Raw genomic sequence first — 24,731 nt, forward strand, 5'->3', positions numbered from 1 at the left:
AGTTGTCCTTTGTGAGTGGAAATTAATCCAAGAGTCAATTCTCTTCAGTTTCACTGTGCGTGAGCTAGTTAAGAGTACTTGCTAAGCATCCTTCTGTCCAGGTTGGAGATAGTCCTTTAAATTATATCTTTTCCAGCATGCGTAACCCACTGGTTGCAGGTTGTGGGGCATCTGATCTTCATCCAGAGAGATTACTGAGATAAGCTTCAGAAACAAACTTAGAGTGTCCTTCAATTAAACTTTACATTAATATAACATAACAGCAAGGAACTATATAGGAGGTGAATCTTAGTAAATACAGACCGTCATTAACAAAACTGGAATTTAATATTCACTGAAACATAATCTTTTCTCTCTAAAATTACCCTCATTTTTTACTGGATATAACCAAATTAAGACTAGTTTGTTTGCAAAATAAGTCTGGTCTCAATAAACTTGGCCTGATGATTTCTATAACTATAATTGATCATATAGAATTTTTGCTCACTGACACTTATAAGGAGTCTCAGACTGAACTTTTAAAAGACCTTTCAGGGCTAGGAAAGTCATGTGAAGGGCTTATCATAGATTTTGCTTAACAGATCTAGGTGAATTCCTGCCCTTTCAAGGTCCCAAAATACCTTGAGATTTCTGTACCTGTTAGGGAGGCGGCCTTCCTAATTTATCTGATAAAGCTGCTGGGAACCTAAGAGTTTCCAGTCTCTGGAGGGAGCAGATAGAAAAGATAAATATTTCAATTCTGTTTATAAAGGTATAACTTACCAAATTACTGTAAGTCATAATTAGTTTGAGGGGAAGGTTTTCCTCACACCTGGAAAACACAGATTTAAACCAGTAATTTTTCAGATAGAAACCATAAAAATTATAACCATATTCACTAGTTCACTCAGTCCTATGTAACTAATCCTTCTTGTTAACAGATTTATGAAGCCATCTGGTTTCCCATTAGAATTCTTCAGTTTGTTACCCAGTTCAGCATTATGGTCCGAAAGTTAGAAACTTGTATTTATCTAAAAGTCCTTTCTGTAAATCTTCTTGAAGAGGAAGCATTTTTGCAAAGGCATCGGAATAAAACCATAACTGTCTATAATTACAAAAGACTTAAGAAGCCATTTTTAAACTCTGATTACGGGACTTCCCTGGTGGTGCAGTGGTTGGGAATCCACCTGCCAGTGCAGGGGACACAGGTTCAAGCCCTGGTCCAGGAAAATCCCACATGCCACAGAGCAACTAGGCCTATATGCCACAACTACTGAGCCTGTGCTCTAGAGCCCATGAGCCGCAACTATTGAGCCCTTGAGGCACAACTACTGAAGCCCGTGCACCTAGAGCCCGTGCTCTGCAACAAGAGAAGCCACCTTAATGGGAAGCCCACACACCGCAGTGAAGAGTAGCCCCCACTCACTGCAACTGGAGAAAGCCCGCGTGCAGCAACGAAGACCCAAGGCAGCCAATAAATAAATAAATAAATTTAAAAATAAATAAATAAATTCCAGTTACCAAAAAACAAAAAATATGATTACAATGCAATTGATAAAGAAACTTGGTTACACATAACACTTTCAGATAATAACTAGACTTATGACTAATAACATTTTACCAGGACATATCAGATTTTTAGGGATTCCATATAATTTCTAGAATATATTAGTAACATTTATAATACAATACAACCTAAGAAGATTTATTACTCATTTGATAATATTGATGCTTCCCATGTAATTTAACATACCAAATCTCTCTTTGGGATGTTTCAGGGGCCCTTTGAAGTATCCCAAAGTTAGCTAGAGGTCAAAGAAACAACTTTACGATTTGATTTGGGAAGTTTTGTCAAAAATTAAAAAGGTTTGGAACACTCAGTTAGATAGGATGATAGGTCACTGTGAAATAATAGTTACTTACTTAGCCAAAGTGACAGAAGATTTCAAAGACAGAACAGATCACTTAAAAGGTAAAGAATCTTAAAATCTGTTATCAAAGGTAGTTCAGCATTTTAAGAAAACTTGCCCTCTTAACAGAGAGAAAAGCCAAATTCAAGTTTTGCACCAGCTTACTTTTAAAATTCATTTACTCAATTAAACTTATGTTAAACTTAGTCAATCCTGACCATACACAAAACTCTTTTCTCAGCATCCACTTTCCACAAAAACTCCCATCACTTAACTTATTTTAGCACAGCTCTGACTTTCAAGTTGTCAAATATTTGGAGAGATTATTTTTAGATAGACATTCCTAAAATATAATTATTTCTAAAAGTTCACCCAAAGCTCTTATCTCATTTGCATTTTCTTTCATTAAAAGTTTCCTTACATTGAATTACTTTCCTTGCTGACAAATTTGTAACAAATGTAACAAGATTTTATTTAGCTTATATTAAACCTAGGCACAATAAAAGTATTACACTTAATGTTGATTACTCTGAAGACGTCTATATTAATTAGATCAACAAACTTAAACGTTAGTACCAGGTATTAATTTAATACTGAATATTTCCCAGTTCACATGAACCTGAAATCCATTTAGCTTAATTTCACTTGTGTTTAGAATTGTGTGATTTGTAATCACTTACTTTTCTTTAAGCCAATTAAATAGAGCTCATTTACAAATTAACCTCAGCAATATTATCCAAAGACAAAGATACATACTGAGATATACGTATATCCAGACAGACATAATAGAGGTCTAACTCCATTTTCTATACTTAGTCATGAATCAGATATCACAATATAAAACTCAATCATAGTAAATAACAGTTGAAATAAGTAAAGTTTTGAAGCGCTTCTTACCCATTTTTTTCTTTTTTCCTCAGTCTCAGGAATTAGGGATGGTCTATATAAGTGATCCTGAGAGCCATGGTCTCAAGGCATAGGGAGACAAAATCAAGTTCTCCTAGTAGGACTTGTTCCCTCAGGGTCAGAATTCTGAAAAGACATTTGATCAAGCTTGCTTTTTCTAACTGTGTGTACAAAAAAAAAAAACAGTTTTGGAATTTTCAAGAGTTTCACCTAAATCACTTTCTTCGAAGTCTAAACAGTATGGTGACCATACAATGTTATACTGTTTCACAAGGCAGAATGGCCATCGCAAATCATAACACAGAACACTACGTATAAAACACACACAGGCCTGGCCATCCCAATCAGATACTCCCTGAAATACAAGATTGCAGTCTCTCAGAAAACCTCCTACAGAGACACAGAACTTCATATCCGAGTACTAATAGAGTAAATGGAAATATTTCAGGTCTTTAAAGATTTCAAAAGGAGGAAAGGAGGCCAGGTTGAAAGAAGAGAGGAAATAGGAGGGACAAAAGAGCTGGCCTTATGGATGTCTCCTGCCACCTGCAGACACCCAGGTATTATGGAACTTTTTCCTGGGCTTCCAGGAAGGGAGGACAGGAACTTGGCCCTACCAGAAACCAGAAACCAGAAACCAGAGACCAGATACCAGACCAGAACCAGAATTCAAGTTCTCTGCCCTCCAGAGATGAGCAGCCTCCAACCCTCAGATCAGGCTAGGGCCCTTCAACTAGACTCCTGCATCCAGGACCAGGAGAGAAGAAAAAAGGGTAGGATAGGAGGAGTTGAAAAGAGGAAAGAGAGAGGGAAGGGGAAAGAGGGCAATAAAGTCTCTTGTTCTTTACCTGGTTGAGGCACTCTGGCCAGTCATCCTTGTCAGGAGGAAACCAAGGACAAAAGGGTCCCCATTGCAGCCACTGGGTTTGGTCTGTCAGCGGGTAAGCTGGTCCCTGAGTGCCCTGAGTGGTGTGGATGTCAGTTGTAGCAAAGAAGATGCCCCACCAGAGTTGCCATTTGTTGCAGGAAGGGGGACCCCTGCCAGGGCCCCAAGAGTGGCCTCTTGTCTAACACTCAGAAATGAATTGTCCAAGGAGACACATGTGCTGACAAAGCAAGAGACTTTACTGGGAAGGGGTGCCCGGGTGGAGAGCAGGAGGGTAAAGGAACCAAGGAGAACTGCTCTGCCATGTGGCTCGCAGTCCCGGGTTTTACAGTTATGGGGTTAGTTTCTGGGTTGTCTCTGGCCAGTCACTCTAACTCAGGGTCCTTCCTGGTGGTGCACGCATCACTCAGCCAAGATGGATTCCAGTGAGAAGGATTCTGGGAGGTTGGTAGGACATATGGACTGGCGTCTCCTCTCTCCTTTTGACCTTTCCCGAATTCTTCCAGGTGATGGTAGCTTGTTAGTTCTGTGTTCCTTACCAGGACCTCCTGCTGCAAGTGGCTACTATCTTGCCTGGCCAGGGTGGGAGGTTTCAGTTAGTGGTTCCCCTAACACTTAAGACATATATAAAATGGAAAACAGTATTTAGGTTTTGCTGTACAACAGAATCATCTGCAGAGCTTTGAAGAAATATGGATTCCTGAGTTCTCTCCCAGACTGACTAAATCTCTGGTCATTCTGCTGCTTTCCAGGTGAGTCTGATCTGAAACCTGAGCTGAGAACCACTTTCCCAGAGTTTAGAGCAATCCCTGGCATATAGTACATGCTTAATAAACGTTTGTTGCATCGAAATTAAAGTTGTGCAAGTAGATTTGATCATTGTGAGGAAGCGTATATAGATAGAAGGGAAATGTAGCTTAAGGAAATGTATATCTTCAGGTGGAAGGAGGGGGGAGAAGGCAGGAAATGATCAGTGAGGTAGAAGGAGAACTAAGAAAACCAAGGGAAAGGTAACTTTAAGGTAGAAGATGCGGCATGAAGTGGTGAATAGAGATGAAAGACGGAGAAGAAGCACTGGAGTTAGGAGTAGAAGAAGCTTGAGGTGAGCAGCTTTAGTAGATGGCAAGAGATTAAGTAGTGAACAAATGGTGAAGGAGCCGGAATTTCAACAGTTCCGCTCTTAAGAAGTTGATGGCAAGGAAGAAAATACAGTAGTTACTTGACATAATAGGATCTGCTCACTTGCTCCCCCTCCCACCCCCTTCCCTCCCCCTCCCAGTACTCCCCCCCCCCTTTCTTTTCCCTCAAGCTCTCTAGGGTTTTCTTACTGGGGTGCGCTTCTCCTGACTGTTGAAATTCCTTTCATACTTTGGGGTCCTCACGTTTTAAGGTCCTTCTCAACTGCTGCCTGTGCTGTGAACTTTTTCTTGTTCTTTCTCCTATTTTGTTTTTCTCCTCCGGAAATTTGGCCTTCCATTTTTCACAACAGTTTCATTCTTTGTCCATTGTCCTGAAACCAGCAGTCTCCCTTTCTGCTAGTCCCTGCCTCTTCTAGACACACTTTCAATTCATAACTTTGCCTCATATTTCATTGAGAAAATAGAAACTATCAGGCCAGAAATTCCTCCTCTCTGTGCTTAATTTTAAACTTACTTGTATCTGTATTCATATTCCTATCTTTGTCATTGATTTTTAGTTTAATCCGTTGTATTCAGAGGATGTACTCTATGTGATTTCAAATCTTTGGAATTTGTCGATATTTTATGGCTTAGCATATGATCTATACTGGTAAAGGTTTTTTTTTGGCTTTTGTTTTGTTTTGTTTTGTTTTTGTTTTTTTGGGTTGTTTCTGGCTGCGCTATGCAGCTTGCGGGATCTTAGTTCCCTGACCGGGAATTGAACCCAAGCCCTCAGTAGTGAAAGTGCTGAGTCCTAACCACTGGACTGCCAGGGAATTCCCTGGTAAAGTTTTATATACACTTGTAAAGAATGTGTATTTTGTAGTTGTTGGTTATGTCAGTTAAGTTGAGGTTTTCAGTTTTGTTGTTCTTCTGTATCCTTGATGTTTTCTGCCTAATTGTTGTCAGTTTCTGAAAGAGGAATATTAAGTAATCTCACTGCCAGAATCCTATAAATCAATAAGATATTTCAACCCAATAGAAATATAGGGAAACGACTTGAACTTCACAAAAGAACATATCCTGATGGCAAATAAGCTCTGAAAAGCTGTTTAATGTCGTTGGTCATCAGGGATTTACAAAGTAAAAATCACAATGAATTAATTGCCATCCCAACTAGAAAGGCCGAAATTAAGAGACTGACAATGTCAGGTGTTAGCAAGGCTGTGAGACACATGAAACGCTCATACAGAGCTGATGGGAATAAAAGTTGGCACAACCACTTTAGAAAAGTATTGGGCAGTGTCTTTTACAGCTGTAAATATACGTATACTCTATCAACAAGCAAGTCCATTCCCGGCTATTTTCCCAAAAGAAATGAGTGCATTTGTCCACCAAAAACCAAGTACAAGTATAGTTAAAATTCATAAACAGTACAAATGTCCATCAATAGAATAAATAAATAACTCATGCAATAGTCACACAATGGAATACTACATGCAATGAAAATGAACAAACTGCTGCTAGGCCACAACGTGGATGAATGTCATGGACATAACGTTGCTCACATACATATAGTACGACACTGTACGTATGAAGTTCAAAAACAGGCAAAACTGATTGATGATGATAGAGCTCAGAATAGTGTTTACAATGGGAATGATAGTGACTGGGAAGGAAGCGCACCGGAGTCTTCTGAGACTCTGGAAATAATCTGTATCTTAATGGTGCATATATACATATGTAAAATTAATAGAGTGTATAATTAAGACTTTTGTACTTTATTGTATGAAGTTACATCTCAAAAACTAAATAAAACTGGCAGGACTTCCAGCTGTAACTTAGTGAGGAGATGGACAAATCTTTAACCACAAAAAGCAGCTATGAAACCTGACGAAACCATTTCAGCCTTAAAATCAACCATCAGGCATACAACAATCTGAGAAAAGCTTGTTTGAAAAACTGCTGAAATCCAATGAGAACAGTAGGGGTCTGTGGTTTTCTTGCCAGGACTGTTCCCATTCCCTTCCCTCAGCTGGGATAGCTGGGGGTTTTGCCACTGTGGGTATGCCATAAGGACTGGCGTTTTTGATGCTGCCATTGAATGGATCGTGCTCCTTTTGGGTCGTGGATGATGCCCATGCCTTCCAGTGGCATTGTCAGAAGTGACCATCCTGGCCGTGGATGAGAGAGGTGGCCAGCAGCTCTAGTAGCCTGAGGTGTGTTTGTGGTTGGGGTAAGCACTGCTGGTCGAGGCTGCGTGCATGCGCAAAGTAGACATGATAGGACTCAGCAGAAAGTTAAAGCCATGACACACTTGATAATGTCTGGAAATTGAATGTGCTACTCTACCCCACAGACAGACACATGAACAGAGTACAAAAGCCTTACTGGCTTCAGGTGTTTGAATATAACCCGTCCCTAATCACTGGCTGACATTTACTTCTTTTGTGTTTGTTTGTTTGTTTTTAAATGAATTTATTTTATTTTTGGCTCTGTTGGGTCTTTGTTGCTGCACAGGGGCTTTCTCTAGTTGTGGCGAGCAGGGGCCACTCTTTGTCACGGTGTGCAGGCTTCTCATTTCGGTGGCTTCTCTTCTAGAGCACGGGCTCTAGGCACGTGGGCTCAGTAGTTGTGGCGCATAGGCTTAGCTGCTCCTCAGCATGTGGGATCTTCCCAGACCAGGGCTCAAACCCATGTCCCCTGCATTGGCAGACAGATTCTTTAACCATTGCGCCACCAGGGAAGCCCTGACATTTATGTTTTGCAGACATAGAGGTAACCCCTTAGAAAAGGAGGTTCAAACATAAAAACATGCGATAAGAAGAAACTGAGCTGAGGCATCAGTGACTGTACACTTTGGGGGAGACAGGTTTCATAGATTTAGCCCAGGTGAATTATTAAGCCAAAAAATAAAAACAGAGAAGCAAACAGTAGTAACAATAACAATCTTCGTGGGTAGAAGAAATTAGAATCCAGAGTTCCTACAATAAATTATTTAGTATGTTAAATTTTCAACAAAAAAACTTGAGACATGAAAAGAAATGGGAAAGTGTAACCTATATTTAGGAAAAAAGTCAATACAAACTGTCTACAAGTGTCTAGATGCTGGGTTAGTAGACAGAGTCTTCAAAGCAGGTATCATAAATGTATTCAGGACCAAAACGTGTTTAAAGAATTTTTTAAAAGTATGACAACAATGAATCAGTAAATAATATTCTCAATAAGGAGAGAGAAATTAAAAAGAAGCAAATGTCACCAAAGAGAATATACACATGGCAAATAAAGCTATGAAAAGATGTTTAAAATCACTAGCTATTAGGCAAGTGCAAATTAAAACAGTAAGATATTCCTATACAACTATCAGAGTGACAACACCAAATGTTTGGAAGAATGTAGATTAATTGGATCGCTTGTACGTAGTTGGAGAGAATGTAAATAATACAGCCAGTCTGGAAAATGATGTAGACGTTTCTTATAAAACTAAATACTTACCATACCAACAATTCCACTCCTAGTTATATAGCCATAAATGAAAGCATATGTTCACATGGAAACTTGTGCATGAATGTCCACAGCAACATTATTCATAACAGCTGCAAAGTAGAAACAACCCAATATCCTTCAACTGATAAATGGATAAACAAAATAGTGTATGTCTATACAGTGGAAAATTACTTGGCCATAAAGAGAAACGAAGTATGGATACATGCTACGACGTTGAAAACATTATGCTAAGTGAAAGACGCCACATGCGATATCATTCCATTCATAGGAAATATCCAGAATAGGCAAATCTATAAACACAGAAAATAGATTAGTCATTGCCTAGGACTGGAGAGGGGTTTGGGGGAAATATGGAGTGACTGCTACTGAGTACAGGGTTTCTTTTGGGGGTAATGAAAATGTTCTAAAATTGATTGTGACGATGGTTCGCAACTATATGAGTATAATAAAAACCATTGAATTATACACTTTAAATGGCTGGAATATATGGTATATGAATTATATCCCAATAAAGTTGTTGAGGATTTCAGAATGAGTTTAGCAAGGTCACAGGCTGTAAGATCCGTATACAAAAATTAGTTGTATATCTGTGTACTAGCTAGCAATGAACAAGCAAAAAATTAAAATAAGGTTCACAATGGCATCAAGAAGAATAAAATATTTAGGAGTAAATTTAACCGAAAGGTGCAAGACTTGTACATTAAAGATTATATTACATTGCTGAGAGAAATAAAAGAAATTAAAAGTCTAAATACAGGCATACCTCATTTTATTGCACTTCACAGATAATTGCATTTTAGACATTGAAGGTTTGTGGCAACCCTGCATTATCAGATGATAGCATTTTTTAGCAATAAAACCTTTTAAATTTAAGGTATGTACTTTTTCGTAGACATAATGCTATTATTGCACACTTAATAGACTACAGTATAGAATTAAACATAACTTTTCTATGCATTGGGAAACAAAAAAATTCACGTGACTCACTTTATTGCAATATCCACTTTGTTGTGGTGGTCTGGAACCCAACCCGCAGTATCTCTGAAAATGGAGAGACCGTCCATGTTTGGGGATTGGAAAACAATATTGTCAAAATGGTGATTTTTTTCCCTAAATTGATCTATAAATTTGCAGTCCATGTCAAAATCCCAGCAGGCCTTTTTTTTTTTTCCTTTCTAGAATTTGACAAACTCTCCTAAAATTTACATGGAAACCCAAAGGACCTAGAATAGATGAAACAATTATGGAGAAGGAGAACAAAGTCGGAAGACTTCTACTACCTGATTTCAAAAACCGACTATAAAGCCGTAGTTATCAAGGCTGTGTGACATTACTACAGGGAGAGGCATATAGATCAGTGAAACCGAATTAGGAGTCCACAGCTAAACCTTTTTATATATATGGTCAGTTGATTTTCAAAAGAGGTGCATCCTTGTTCCAAGATTTCTTTGCTTGGAAAAGCCCCAGTGTAAGACAGTCTTTCACAGCACATGCTGCAGTATAACTCAGACTGCCCTGCAAGCAAGCCAGCTAATGCATCACTGGCTGCCGGATAAACTGCTACGTCATCCTTGGCGCTTGGCATGTTACAATGTTGGGATCAGTGTGGGCTTCTAGTTGGATTTTGTGCCAGGTACGTGTCTACTTTGGACACTGTCTTTTCATGTTAGATTAAAATGAGTATGCTTTGAATTTGGAGGAATGAATGTGGCTTTTTATTTCTTGTATTCTAATATTACAGGAAGATTGTGAGCAGCATCCATAAAAGATTAGAAACACTAGCTTTGTTTGGGATCTGGGTGTGCTGTGTTCATGTTTGGTTGCTTTAGAAAGATCCCTTTGGTGAAAGGAAGCACAAACTTGATTACTGAGAGTGCCTCTTTAGTATATTTTCTGATATAATCAAGTGTAAAATAGCCCGCTTTATTCTATACGCAGTGCTTTGCTTTTTGAACGTTGAACTTACATAACAGGCAGAGAGTGATTCTCTTTTGGGAACTGCCTACATCTGGCAGTTATATGTGTGTGTAAAATTGAGCTGTTTCCACATCTGTGGTCACTGTAATTGTTCTGAACAAAGGCTTCAGTGCTCTGTTTTTTGAGACGTGTTATCCTGAGGAGACATAAAGTTAGCAGGCCGCCTCTGCATCAGCTTCTTTAAAGGAAAAAGTACACTTGACTGACTGTATCAGACGTTAGCGTAGTATGGAAGGAATGGTGCAGAGGTGTACAGGCCAGAAACCAATCCAGGACTTCGATTTTTTTATTATGGCAGGTGGTCATATTGAGCAAGTGGCCTGATTGAGTCTTTTCACCTTGGGTCACCTGAATATCCTAAGATCAAGGTTTGTCTTAATCATTTATCCTCTATTTGAGTTTTCATCTGTTATCTGTGTTCCAGGTTGTTTGTGTACTTCCGTTGTGCAGGGTTTTCCTGGAAGGTTAATAGGTTCTCAGCATAGTTATAGCATCAGATAAGAAATAACCATTTGTATTCAACATTTTAGTGAGAAAGAATTTTTCTATGGTGTGTGAATCAGGTTAGATATGACTGTGGTGAATTAATACCACTCCTGAGGATTTATCTTAGGAAATCGTGATTCTGTAGATCCTAGCTGTTGCAGTCTTTTCTGCCTTTGCCAGGGAGCAGTATCCTGAGCATCTACTTAATTAAAAGCTAAAACAGGACCATGTTACTGTATAACGTTCAGCCATCGTTTGTTTATGTAAGTGATTTGTCCATCTGTGACAAATTTGCTTGCATAGCAATAGATGTGTCCCAGTAGTTTTTTAGGCAGGATTTTTCTTCCCTGCTTAAACTGGGTTAGACCTCTATGTCTGAAGTATTTGTCTGGACCCCTTTTTCTTTCAGGGATTTTATTCACATATTCTCTGTACCCCATTTGTACCAGTTCCAGTCTTATTCTCAAATTTTAGTGAATAAAATCTTAGATTTTGTTGTTTTTAAAAAAGGTGTGTGTGTGTGTGTATGCCACTACTCTGGCCTGAAAATTCAAGTTGTGACTCCCACATTATTCAGAGTTCCTCAGTAGTGGCATGTTTTCTCCTTTTGATTGGCTTTCTTTCCCTCCTGACCTACTCTCCCTACTCTTGGAGTCTGAAAATCAGTATTATTTGTTTTGATTGGATCTCAGAAATTACCTACTTAGGCTGTGCTGTCCTCCTCCCTCTGGATTTCCTGACCCCATTATTTTCTTGGTGTAGTTGTCCTTGTAAACTTCATCTTCTTTTTGCCCTGGGCCCTCCCTGTCATGTGCTCCTGGCAGCCTGGAGAGGCTGTGGAGCTTTTCTTTGGTGACTGTCAGAAGAAAGTGACCGTTGTTGAAATGCATTTGCTGCAGCTAAGGCAGAGCTGCTGAGATCTACTTTGTAGTTATATTTATATTTCTCTCCTTTTCCTCTCTGTCCCCTTGGGAAATCAACGAATTCTGTGTGTGAGCCCAGTGTAGGGGGAAAATGCAAACAGGAGGGGAAGTATGGAAATTGGGGACAAAGTAGACAAAAAGACTGTAGTTTGAGGCCATCAGCAATACTCTACTCTGACTGAAGCAGGGCCAAGAAGTAGGCAGAAGGCACAGTATCTCTTGTCCTCCTGGGTTTTAAGCACCCGCAGCAGGAGGACGAACTCCGGCTTGTGTTTACAAGGCTGACCGCTGAAGAAAAAGCCTCCATTCCTTTGCCATCTTGATATGGAGGGTTCTTCGGAGGAAAATAAGGAGATGAGATATTACATGCTTCAAAGGTAAGTTTTAGAGTACTGCATCTGGGCAATGTATTTCTTCAAAAAAAACAGTAAGACATTGACAGCTAAGCCCTGGGATTTATGGATAGTCTGATTTGATGATATTTTGTGTCTGTAGGAAACTTTTTTTTTTTTAAGGAAATGAATTAAAACGCACATATTTGCCCCTGGATTTCTAAACCTTTATTTTGCACTCAGAATTTGAACCAAAGATACCTGAGACCACGTGTAACATTGTAGCTACATTGAAAACAAGCACCCCTGCGCAGACCTTGCTGTGTGCTCTTCTTTCCTTAAGGGATTTCACTGGTCTGTGGCAACTTGGCTGCCTGGACTTGGCTGTCTTTCAAGAGAGAAGTCTCTTCACCTATTCTGAAGGAAAATATCAGTTCTGTGTAGGAGGTAGCATCCTGTTGAAGGGAGTTTTTCAGAACAATTTTTTAGACTATGGTTCTGAGGCCAGGAAAGGTGCCTGCTGCCATTGTTCTGACATGTGACACTAGGCAGCCAGACAGGAGTTGTTGAGGGTGCCAAGCTCTCCTGCCCCGAATCTTTCTTCTTCCTGCTGTTAGAACTCAAGCTGAGGAGGAAGTAAGTCAGTCCTCCTTGGCTTTCCTCAGACCTTTTGCAGGTCTGTGCCTTGCCAGCATAGGGGCGACACCAAAGACCTGAATGATTTGCTTGATGGCAGTCATTACCAGTCCTTCTGTTATCTCATTTGTTTGTGTGCTTGTTTGTTTTTGCTTTCTGGAGTTTTTATTTTGAAAGAAAAAAAAAACTGAAAAATAAAATGGATCCTGGCAAATATAGAAACAAATGAAAAACACCAATTTGGCAAAATTTGTCTTTAAAATAATCATCCTTTCCTTTTCCTTTTTACTTGACCTCTTCCACCCTTTGGGGGGGTAAACCAAGCAGATCTTCCACTGAGAGTCAAATAAGTAAAAAGCAACTGGTATATTTTACATATACATGTTACATATTGTTTTATATATAATATATACCTGTATATTATATGTTTAATATATTTCAATATATTATATATGCAATAAAATGATGTATAAATATATTAAATATATAACATTGTTTTATGTGTAAAACATATATACAAACAGAACACACACATATATATTTATTACACACACATACAGTTTTATTTTGTTTTTCTGTAGCTAAATACAATAGGTGATCTGTCCATTTTTTTCAAGGAGACATCCCTCCTGGTGCAGTCTGTCCTCCAGTTTGAACAGTCATCTAGAGAATTCCCTTCTCTTCTCTTCTGTGTTGGAGCCTCTATTTCTTGCATCCCTTGTCTTCCATTTTCTTGGTTTACTTCATCTTTTTGGAAGACAACATTCTCTGATAGTTTCCTGAGAAAGGGTAGGTGAGAAGCAAAGATTTTGAGATCTTTTCTATCTTTCCACATGATCTTCTTGTTTTTAGCATGGTGCCTAACTTCTGGATATGGCTATATGAAGGATCCCATCATTAAAAGTAAGATATATCTCTGTTTTTCTCCTCTCTTTGATTATAAGTGACCCTCCTAGTACTGCTTTGCTATCACTAAACTATTGATTAGACTGTATGACCAATCCCTTCCCCACCTTAATTTTATCAATACTTTGCTTCCCTTTTTGTCTTAAACTCTGGCAGCTCCTTATTTATCCTAGGTTTATGTCTTCTCTGTCTCTTTCTCCCTGAGAAACCAGAAGCTGATCTCTAAGGAGTGTGTGTGGGGTGGGGAGGGGGGTGTAATCTCAGGTATATAGAATTATATAATCATAATTCTTGATTCATGACACACTCAGTGGTCTGTGTGTAACCCACTATTATTTATTTATTTGGTTACTTATTTAGTAATTTTTAGAAGAGTGTAAAAAGAATTTGAAAACAAAGCTTGATCCTTGGCCATCACCTACATCTGTCTAACCACATGGTCTCTCCTCCTTAATCTTTCTCCCTGCCTTCCCCACCCAGGTGATCACTTTCTGTAATCACATGTTCATATCATTATTTTGTTTTCCTGTTTACATAGTTTTACTGTATCTATATGTATCTCTTAAGAGTATGTATATTTTAGTTTTTAACTTTATTTGTTTTTAATTTTAAAATCTACATATAATATTTTGGGGCTTCTTATATATTAATCATGTATCTAGACACTTGACTAAGACCTCCTATTATTTCTCATAATTTGCAGAATCTTTTGTTTTCTGTGTAAATTATATCATTCACAAAGATAATTTAACTTCCTTGCTAGAGTCCTCATGCCTCTACTTATTTTTTCATTTTATTGCATTTGCAGTAAATGTTTTACATTTCTGCATTTTCTAAAATCAAACCATCCTTGCTTACCTGGAACAAACTCAAGTTGGTTGTGGAGCAACATATTTTTTTACTAATATTTTGCCCATCCTTGCCCCAATACCCTACTATTTAGAATATTGTCTTTAGGAATTTTGCATCTTTAGTCATAAGTAAGGTGGCCCTGGACTGTCCCTTTATGTAACATCTTTGTCTGGTTCTGGTATGAGTGTTACTCTAACTGGGGGATTTTACTTCTTTTTCTTTTTTTTATTTTATTTTATAAATTTATTTATTCATTTATTTATTGGCTGCGTTGGATCTTTGTTGCTGCGCATGGGCTTTCTCTAGTTGCAGTGAGCAGTGGCTACTCTTTGTTGCGGTGTGCAGGCTTTTCATTGAGGTGTCTTCTCTTGTTGTGGAGCACGGGCTCTAGGTGTGTGGGCTTCAGTAGTTGTGGCACATGGGCTCAATAGTTGTGGCTCGAGGGCTCTAGAGCGCAGGCTCAGTAGTTGTGGCGCATGGACTTTGTTGCTCTGCAGCATGTGGGATCTTCCCGGACCAGGGATCAAACCCATGTCCCTTGCATTGGCAGGAGGATTCTTAACCACTGCACCACCAGGAAAGCCCCACTTCTTTTTCTGTCATCTGCAAGTTTGGTAGGCTACAACCCTTGAAAGTTTGATAGAACTTGTCTTTTAAAACCATCTGGACCTGGTATTTCTTGGTGGGAAGATTTTTGTTTTTAATTTATTTATGTATTTATTTATTTATTGGCTGTGTTGGGTCTTCGTTGCTGCACACGGGCTTTCTCTAGTTGTAGCGAGTGGGGGCTACTCTTCTTTGTGGTGTGTGGTTTCCTCATTGCCGTGGCCTCTGCCATTGTGGAGTACAGGCTCTAGGCACATGGGCTTCAGTAGTTGCGGCACATGGGCTCAATAGTTGTGGCTCACGGGCTCTAAACCACAGGCTCAACAGTTGTGGCACATGGGCTTAGTTGCTCTGAGGCATGTGGGATCTTCCTGGAGCAGGGATTGAACCTGTGTCCCCTGCATTGGCAGGCGGATTCTTAACCACTGCACCACCTAGGAAGCCCTGTGGGAAGATTTTAATCATACTCTTTTATTTTGAAGAGAGAAATTACTTCAGTGTCAAGATTAGAGTGTAGGAGAAAGGAAGAAAGATAGAAATAGAAGAAAAGAGCTGTCTATTAAATAGTGTATAAAGAATTTTATTTATATCCATTATCTCATTTAATCCTCAAAACACTCTTTCAGAAGGTCTGTCAGTCCTGTGAGTCAAGGTCCAGTCAGGTAAAGAGAAACTGCATTAGGTATTATAAACAGAGGACATTCTATTGTGAGACTTGCTTACTTGGGTGTTAGAAGAATAAAAGAACAAAAGAGATGCTGAGGTAATATCTGCAGGAAGCAGCTACTACCCCTAGGGAACAGGTAGTGTTCCCAGAACCTAGAAGCTTGGAGAGGGCCCCTGGGGGCTGGTGCTTGGACCTCTGGGAGTAAGCTTTGAGTAGCTGATGCTCAGATTTGTGAGGAGGAGGCCTGGTCTGACAGGTGATTGATAGGCCCGGGCAGGGTAACCCAGAGGATGAGTGAGCATGGCAGGGCTGGTACTCTGACCACTGATACTGGTACCTCTAAGGGAATGCATCACAGCTCTTCCTAGGAATGCTGAAAGATGCTAGAGTCTGGAATAAACCTTATTCCCGTGGAGCAATGCTGATAATAGCTGGAAAATAAGAAGGAAGTCCCTTTTTAAAATTAATTAATTAGTTAATTTTTGGCTGTGTTGGGTTTTCATTGCTGTGTATGGGCTTCTCTAGTTGCGGCGAGCAGAGGCTACTTTTCTTTGTGGTGCGCAGGCTTCTCATTGTGGTGTCATCTCTTGTTGCGGCACATGGGCCTAGTCGCTCCGCAGCATAAGGGATCTTTCTGGACCAGGGCTCGAACCCGTGTCTCCTGCATTGTTCCATTAACCACTGTGCCACCAGGGAAGTCCCCGAAAGTCCCTTTTTTTTTCTTTTTTAGGGACTTTTTTTTTTAGGAAGCCCTCCTGCCTTCCTATTGGTGGAATCGAACAAGTTTGCATGGTCTCAGCCCTGCTGTCACAGAGCAGAGGGTAAAAGGGTAGGCTTGGAGCTGAGAGACAATAGCTAAAAAAGTAGAACAGTGAATACCATATAAATCTTACAAAGAGAAAAATGAAGCTTAGCAAGTTTAAGTTATTTGGTGAAGACCTGGAATTTAAACCCAGGCCTTTGCTGTTTCCACCACTATCTAATCTAAAACACCATTGATTGTTAGAGGCACCGTTATTGTATGTACCCCTGAGAAGAAAAATTCTGCCAATTAAATAAAGCACACCATCAGTTGTAAGATAAACATGAATTTCAGAGATTTTAAAAAGCTAAAAAAAAAAAGGTGTTAAGATTGATGAAGTGTGGTTTATTATGCTGTCTTGGAAATAAATTGTTTTTCAAGCTGTTAATTTTGAAATGTCTATGGGATATCCAAGTAAAACATTTAGTAGGCAGTTAAAAATGTGGAGTTATAGCTTGTAAGGAAGATGGTGGCTAGAGACTAGAGATACCAAGGTGAAGGTCATCTGTGTGTCAGAATCATAATCCAGAAACAGGCTTGCTAATTTTTGTTGTCGTTGTTTGTTTGTTTATTTTAGTTTCAACAGTCTCTCCAAGTCTATTATTTATACCACCTAATTTTAGTCTATTCTTTGCCTCTCTCTTTATGATGGCATCTGTTGGTAAACCTTAATATTGCCTTTTATTATTTAGGAAAAATTATTTTTTTCCTTAAACTTCCACAAGCAAAGATCATTTTCTTTTCTCTCTTCTATTTAAAAACTGTGGTCTGCCAGCATACGTTCTTCACAAGGGTGCGATTGGAAGTGCTCTTAGAAGTCAGGTAGGGAAAAGCAGGTCTCCAGGGGAGATAGATGATGTGAAGAAATCTTATCTGTAGACTTTCACGGCTTCTTTATTTCTTTAGATCCAGCATGTCTGGCTTGCACCTAGTAAAGCAAGGTCGAGACCGAAAGAAAATAGACTCACAGCGAGATTTTACCGTAGCTTCTCCAGCGGAGTTTGTTACTCGTTTTGGTGGGAATAAAGTGATTGAGAAGGTAAGTTTTAACCTGCTGAATTATTTTTTTCAGAGGTACATGAGATTTAATGCCTAGGTTTGTTGTCTAGATTTGCTCAAAACTGTTTTAGTTTGAGTTTCTGAGACTGCAGGATTATCCTTTCTGCCTCCCTAGAATCCCATTAAATAGTTTCACTATTTTCTGTTATATGTATTTACCACTGATAATTTGGTCATAACTAAGTAAGAAGATGAAGCAATGCCTATAAAGTGCTTTTAGAAAGATCTTGCAGTTTTTATGGGGTTGGGCTGCACTGATTTGAGAGGATATGAGAAATTGATTAGCTTGTAGGGTGGTGGTGAGGAGGTAATATGTCATAACATTGGATTTAGAGCTAAGGGAGTGGAGAGGGTTTCAGAACAGAAGGCTTAAACAAGTTTGATACACTGTAATTTACTGGGTTCCACCAGGAATTTGAGATATTTACAGGGAATATACCATATGAAATATGAGAGTGAGTCAAAAATTGTCTGCTCTCCAGTTATATTAAAACTTGTATAAATTCTACAGCCAGAGTGCAGATAATTTTTGACTCACCCCCGTACTTAAAGAGATTACAAGTATTCTGAAATGTTGTGAGTAAATCTGTGTCACTTTTATCTGAACCATGTCAGAGCTGAGAGGATGACTTGGTTGAAATAGCTTGCAGTGATTAAAAGTATTAGTATCCCACTCCTAAAAGTATTGCTTTAGTGATGTACTCCTCTTAGCCTTCCAGTGAGGAGAGATTACATGTCTCCCAACCTGTGTTATCATCAGGGTCATGATTGCAAGACAGGTAAGGAGGTGAATGTTTTATTTAACAGAGAAGTCTCAGGATCATTGATCCGTCTACTTTTTTTCTTGTGACCATGCTTTCTGGAGCAGTCTCTACAATTCTGAGGCATTTGAATTCAGCATTCTGGAGAGAGGTGGTGGCTAGTGTAGGCGTTTTTATACATGTTCAGGGCTGTGTGCCTTGTTTCACTATAGCAGAGAATAGTGCATGACACTACACTTTTGTGTCTTCCCCCAGCCTTATTTGATATCCATCTTCCCCTTGAAGTTTGTTTCCTATATTCTGTAATAGTAGGTATGGAAGAATAATTCACAGACTCACAAGATTTGAGTAACTGATTAAAACTTCAAGAAATGAAGTTAGAAAGGAGTAAGTTTTAGCTGGCACATATTGAAGTATTTGCTTAGCTAACATCTTACAATATCCCTTGATCACGTGGAAGTTGGTTCCTAATTGCCTAGATCAGCAATACCAATTCCTAGTTGAAACGCTGGCTTTTCCAAGAAAGATCTACAGAAGTGATTTCATCTGTTTCCTTCATCTTTGCCTGTCTTTTCTACCTGTCTCCAACTCCTATGCTCCCGCTCTCCCAGGTTCTCATTGCCAACAATGGCATTGCAGCCGTGAAATGCATGCGGTCTATCCGCCGGTGGTCTTATGAGATGTTTCGAAATGAGCGTGCAATCCGATTTGTTGTCATGGTCACACCTGAAGACCTGAAAGCAAATGCGGGTAAGTTATTAACATTAAGAAAGCATCATCCTCGAGCATAAAACATTGAATGGCACAACCGTTAGGGAGGAGAATGTTAACTCAGAGGGATTCCCAAACCTAAGGGTTTCTCTTTTAAACAGTGTCAATAATAGGCATAGAAAAGGATTGTACTGTATTTATCTCAAGGAAGATGCCTGGGTTCTAAGTAAAAGTAAGTAGAAATTTAACCAAAGTGTTGATTTGGGTTTTTAGTGTGTTGTTTGCTAAGCCACATTCTTTAGCATGTGTAAGTAGAAAGGTTTGGAAGGAAATGCTATTTCCCTTATGAGCTACATTGAACTTTAGAGAATTTTAGGGTTAAGATTCTTTTTTCCCCTCCTCCTGGTGGGGGGATGAGAGTGGGGGGAGACCTCTTGGGACCCAAGTAGGTTTCACTCTGCAGGCTCTTCTGCATATTCTCTCTGCTTAGATGGTCTTGCTTCTGAGAGTGGTAGATAAAGACTGTTGGTGTGGGGCTTCCTAGGTGGCGCAGTGGTTAAGAATCTGCCTGCCAATGCAGAGGTCACGGGTTCGATCCTAGCTCCAGGAAGATCCCACATGCCACGGAGCAACTAAAGCCCGTGTGCCAAAAAATAAAAATAAAAAAATAAAAAATAAAAAAGACTGTTGGTGTAACTGAGAGGTTGTGGCTAGTTCTTCCTCTTCATACATTTTATCATTAAAGTATAATCTCCGAGATAAAGTAGACACAGATAACATTAGCTCTTTAAAAAGCTATCTTTTAAAACCTATTTTGGTCTTTATATGTACTCTCTATATTGAGGCTATGATATTAAAACTATTCCTAAGGAGTAAGGGTTATTATATTATCTTTAGAAATGGAGAAGACACCAATTTATTGGAAAAATAGATGTTATTATATGAAATCATTTAGATTGACCCTTCGACATCTCTGAGCTGCAATTTCATATCTGTAAAAGGAAAACCATGTCTTTCACAGAATACTTGTAAAGATGAAATTGTGTGTAATAAATGTAAACTACCTTGCATGGTTTCTTTTTCCCTGTTTCTACGTGGTGCTCCTATTAATTCATTTATTCATTCACTCAGTGCACATGGAGACCCACAGTTTAATAAGCTGTGACCTTGCTCTAGGAAACAAATCATTTCAATACAATGGGGTAAGTGCTATAATACAAACATGCACAGAGTACTATGAGAACACAGAGGTGAGATGTGGTAACTCTGGCCCCTGCTCTTGGGTTAAGGGTTAAGAGAAATTATCAGGGTTAAGAGAGCTTTCTGAAAGAAGTTATGTCTACCCAAGAATGAGTAAGAGTTAGTGAAGCAAGTAGGGGGAAGACAAGGGTGTTACAGGCAAAAAGAACATATTCTGGAAATTGCAGGTAGCTTGTTAAAGTACAAGACATGATCTAGTATTTGTCAAGGATGGTCTTGGTTTTCAAGTTAGCACCATCAAGAAGGATAGAATAATAGATAATATAGTAAGAAGAGCAAGGTTTTGGGGTTTTTTGTGTTTTCTGTTTTTTTTTATCCTTTTTTGTTGTTGTTTTTGTTTTCTGTGGGGAGACAGACTAGGTTTGGAGTACATGTGATATAAGCAGATTCTAGAAATCCTACCAAAAATTGAATATATCCTTCTAGAATTTAGAAATAATGAGAACTAGAGATTGAGTGTATATTATCAGCAAATATGTGATAGTTAACCCTCCCTCCTGAAAGAACAGATAGAAAATGAAGAGAAGAGTATTAAGGATGAAATTTTATAGAAGGCTTAAATTTAGGGATAGACTCAGGAAGACAGTCCCATAAACAATGTTGAGAAGAAATGGTCAGAGAAATAGAAGAAACAGAAGAGAAAAACAAAGAGAAAAGAGGATTTCAATAAGGAAGGGTCAAATGTGTCAGTAGTCCAGTAAAACAGGAATCGAAACCTGTCCAGTGATTAGGGAATCATTGGTAACCTTTGCAAGGAATAGTTTCAGTGGAACAATGTGAGTATGCAGGCTAACATAGGAAGATAAGGAATGAGTGGATTGCGACATGGAGACAGCCAATGTGGATAAGTTTTTTGAGAATTTTGGATGAGAAGAGAAAAAGAAAAGGCAGTAACTGAAGAGGAATTCAGAGTCAAGAGAGAATTTTTGTTTTTTAGAGTGGAAGAGACTTGGGAATGTTTCTGAGAGGAAGGAGCCAAGGGCGGGGGTGGGGGCGGGTAGCAGTACACAAGAGAGCTGGAGGAGATGGCAGGGGATGGGGTCATGAGCACAAGTGGACAGACGTACTCAGGAGGAACAAAAATCAGGAACAGGGGCAAATATGTTCGTACGGGGATACTCATTGCAGTGTACTTAAAACAACAAGAAACCGGGCATAACCAAAGTGCCCACCATTAGTGGATTAGTTACATAAAATGTGTTACACCAATTCTATGAAATACCAGGCAGCCATTAAAAAATATCTTGTGGGATAACATTTATTGGCCTGAGAATGCATTCTGACAAATTCTTATACTGTTTCAATATTACTGTGTAACAGTGTTACCGCAGATTTAGCAACTTAAAACAAGGGACACTTATAATTGCACAGTTTCTGTAGCTGGGTCTTCTGCTTCAGGTTATCACAGGGCCACCATCAGTATTCAGCTGGGGCTGCAGTCTCATCTGAGGCTGGACTTGGGGTGGACCTGCTTTCAAACTCACATTGTCGTTGGCAGCATTCAGTTTTCTGTGGGCTGTCGGACTGAGGGCCTGGTGGTGTCACTGGTTGTTGGCTAGAGACTGCTCTTGGCTCCTTGTAATGTGGGCCATCCCAAAATGACTGCCTGCTTCCTCAAAGCCAGCAAGGGAAAGTCTCCCAGTAAGATCAGCTACATACTTTATTCAGTGTTAGTTTGGAAGTGACATCTCCTCATCCTTGTCATATTCGCTTGGCGAAAAGCAAGTCATAGATTGTGCCCACACCCAAGGAGAGGGGATAACTTAGGATATGCATACCTGGAGACTTGGGATCGTGGGGACAGATGCAGTGTCTGTCCATCACAATTGCTTAGAGAAAAGTTGACTATAAGGAGACTGGTAGCATGATATAATAATAGAAAGAAAGGACGTTGTGTATAGTCAGGAAAAAAAAAAATGGTGGGACTTTCCTCGTGGTGCAGTGGTTAAGAATCTGCCTGCCAATGCAGGGGACATGGGTTGGATCCCTGGTCTGGGAAGATCCCACATGCCACGGAGCAACTAAGCCTGTGCGCCACAACTACTGAGCCTGTGCTGTAGAGGTTGTGAGCCACAACTGCTGAGCCTGTGTGCCACAACTACTGAAGCCCGTGTGCTCTAGGCCCCATGCTCTGCAACAAGAGAAGCCACCACAATAAGAAGCCCACACACTGCAACAAAGAGTAGCCCCCTCTCACTGCAGCTAGAGAAAGCCTGCGCACAGCAACAAAGACCCAATGCAGCCAAAAATAAAAAATAAAAACATTAATTAAAAAAAATGGTATTATGACATATTTCCAAAACAACAGTCTGGTTACTTCTGGGGGTGGGATTTTGGGGTGTTTTAATTTTTATTTGTGTTTCTGCTTTTTCTACCTTTTTTATGTAGAGTTTATACAATTTTATAATTTCTTTAAAAGTTATTTAAAGAATAGAATTCTAGAAAGGATTATAATACCAGTGGTATTGAAGTTAGAAATTAGCATTTTGGAGGATTCTTCCTTTTTCATTTTCTCTAAACTTTCTATTATTTTTTTTTGGCTGCATTGGGACTTTGTTATGGCTTTCTCTAGTTGCTGCAAGCGGGGCTACTCTTCGTTGTGGTATGCAGGCTTCTCATTGTGGTGGCTTCTCTTGTTGGTGAGCACAGGCTCTAGGCATGTGGGCTTCAGTAGTTGCAGCACACAGGCTCAGTAGTTGTGGCACACAGGCTTAGTTGCTCTGAGGCATGTGGGATCTTCCCAGACCAGGGATCGAACCCATGTCCCCTGCCTTGGCAGGTGGATTCTTAACCACTGTGCCACCAGGGAAGTCCCTATGTTAATTATTTTGATATCTTTGTTGAGTATAATTTATACCCTTTAAAAGTACCCATAACAAGTTTCCCTTTAAAAAGTACAGTTCTATGAGTCTTAGTAAATTTAAGACTCAGTCATCATATGCAGTCATCACTGTAATCCAATTTAAAACACGAAGTATTTTTACAGTTTAAAAAATTACAAAAAAGAATAACTTAGATGGACGTTATCATGAAGAGAGGATTTCATCCTCTGAGCCTGGAGGGGAACAGGTAAAATCGACAGGTTAGGGGATGGTAAGGATGGTAATAATTGACCAGTTGCATATTTTTATCTCCTGATAGTTATTGGGGAAGTTGGAGAGGTGAATAATTAGTGAAATCAGTTCTGATAACTGTGGGAACTAGGAGATGATAGAGAAATACTAAGAGATGTTGGAGAAATACAAGCTGTATAATTAGGACGAACGTTCTTTTTCTACCTCCCAGGCCTTCTTTCTTCTTTAATGTCTATAATAATGATAATAGAAGATTGATTGCTATAGAACTTTAAACTGTTGTTGGTTGATGACAGCAATACCTTTGCAGACTCTATGTGTGTGTCTGTATGTGTGTTTAGGATGTAGGTCAGCAATTAAAGTAACTTTTTGTGTGTATTTGGGGCCACTGAACTATAGAAAAGACTATGTATCACAGTAGAAAAGTTAGATAGATTTGACTACATAAAAATTTCTATATAGCAAATAAAAAGAAAGGTAAAGAAAGGAAGGGAGGGAGGGAAAGAAGACTGCTTTGAGGAAGGTCCCCAGTGTTCTCCTTACTGTAGGTAATAAATCCTTTCTTATCCTCCCCCAAAAAAGGAAGGAAGGAAAGAAAAGAATAGAAAAAAAGAAAGAGAAAAAGTTAGACAAGTGATAATCTGGAAAAACATGTTAACAGCAAAGAGTTTCTACCTATAATATGAGCAAAAGACACCCTTCAAAAGAAAATGAACAAAGAACATGGATCTTCCATAAAAGAAGAATTAAAAAGGAACAATAAACACATGAAAAGAGATTCAATTCCAATGATAATCAAAGAAATGCAAACCAAAATAATAATAGATTGGGATTTTAAAAATTTTAGAGGATTGGCAAAATTTCAAAATTGATAGCACCCAGTATAGATGCGCATATAGTAAATTTGGCACCCTTATTTGCAAGAGTCTAAAGTAGTTCGGTTAATATGGGAAGATATCCACACTATATTAAATTGGTTAGCAGTTTATTGTTTCTAGTATTTCAAAGTATGAACTGATTATCTCTGAGTGATGGCACAATGGGTGATATTTATTTATTTATTTATTGGCTGCATTGGGTCTTTGTTGCTGCACACAGGCTTTCTCTAGTTGCAGTGAGTAGGGGCTACTCTTCGTTGCAGTGCATGGGCTTCTCATTGCGGTGGCTTCTCTTGCTGCAGAGCACGGGCTCTAGGCGTGCGGGCTTCAGTACTTGTGGCATGCGGGCTCACTAGTTGTGGCTCTTGGGCTCCAGAGTGCAGGCTTAGTAGTTGTAGTGCGTGGTCTTAGTTGCCCCGTGGCATGTGGGATCTTCTCAGACCAGGGATCGAACCCGTGTCCCCTGCATTGGCAGGCGGATTCTTAACCACTGAG

At 39.3% G+C, this 24,731-nt stretch overlaps 1 protein-coding gene across 10 annotated transcripts in view; it reads left to right on the forward strand.

Annotated features, from left to right (window-relative positions):
• The window catches only part of ACACA (acetyl-CoA carboxylase alpha), a 281,219-nt gene that overhangs the window by 76,038 nt on the left and 180,450 nt on the right, over nucleotides 1–24,731 (forward strand). For 9 of the 10 annotated variants that reach the window (XR_009049894.1, XM_057714164.1, XM_057714165.1 and 6 more), the window contains 2 exons: nucleotides 17,400–17,532; nucleotides 18,925–19,063. Coding sequence is in view for 9 of the 10 variants with exons in the window: in XM_057714164.1 (XP_057570147.1) it covers nucleotides 17,400–17,532; nucleotides 18,925–19,063 (272 nt within the window). In the remaining variant the exon portion in view is untranslated. Of the gene's footprint in view, nucleotides 1–11,658; nucleotides 12,070–17,399; nucleotides 17,533–18,924; nucleotides 19,064–24,731 lie in introns of those variants that run through there. The other variant, XM_057714171.1, reaches the window with a different exon arrangement.

Source organism: Hippopotamus amphibius, chromosome 17, assembly GCF_030028045.1.
Source record: "Hippopotamus amphibius kiboko isolate mHipAmp2 chromosome 17, mHipAmp2.hap2, whole genome shotgun sequence".
In the NCBI taxonomy this organism is placed as follows: domain Eukaryota; kingdom Metazoa; phylum Chordata; class Mammalia; order Artiodactyla; family Hippopotamidae; genus Hippopotamus; species Hippopotamus amphibius.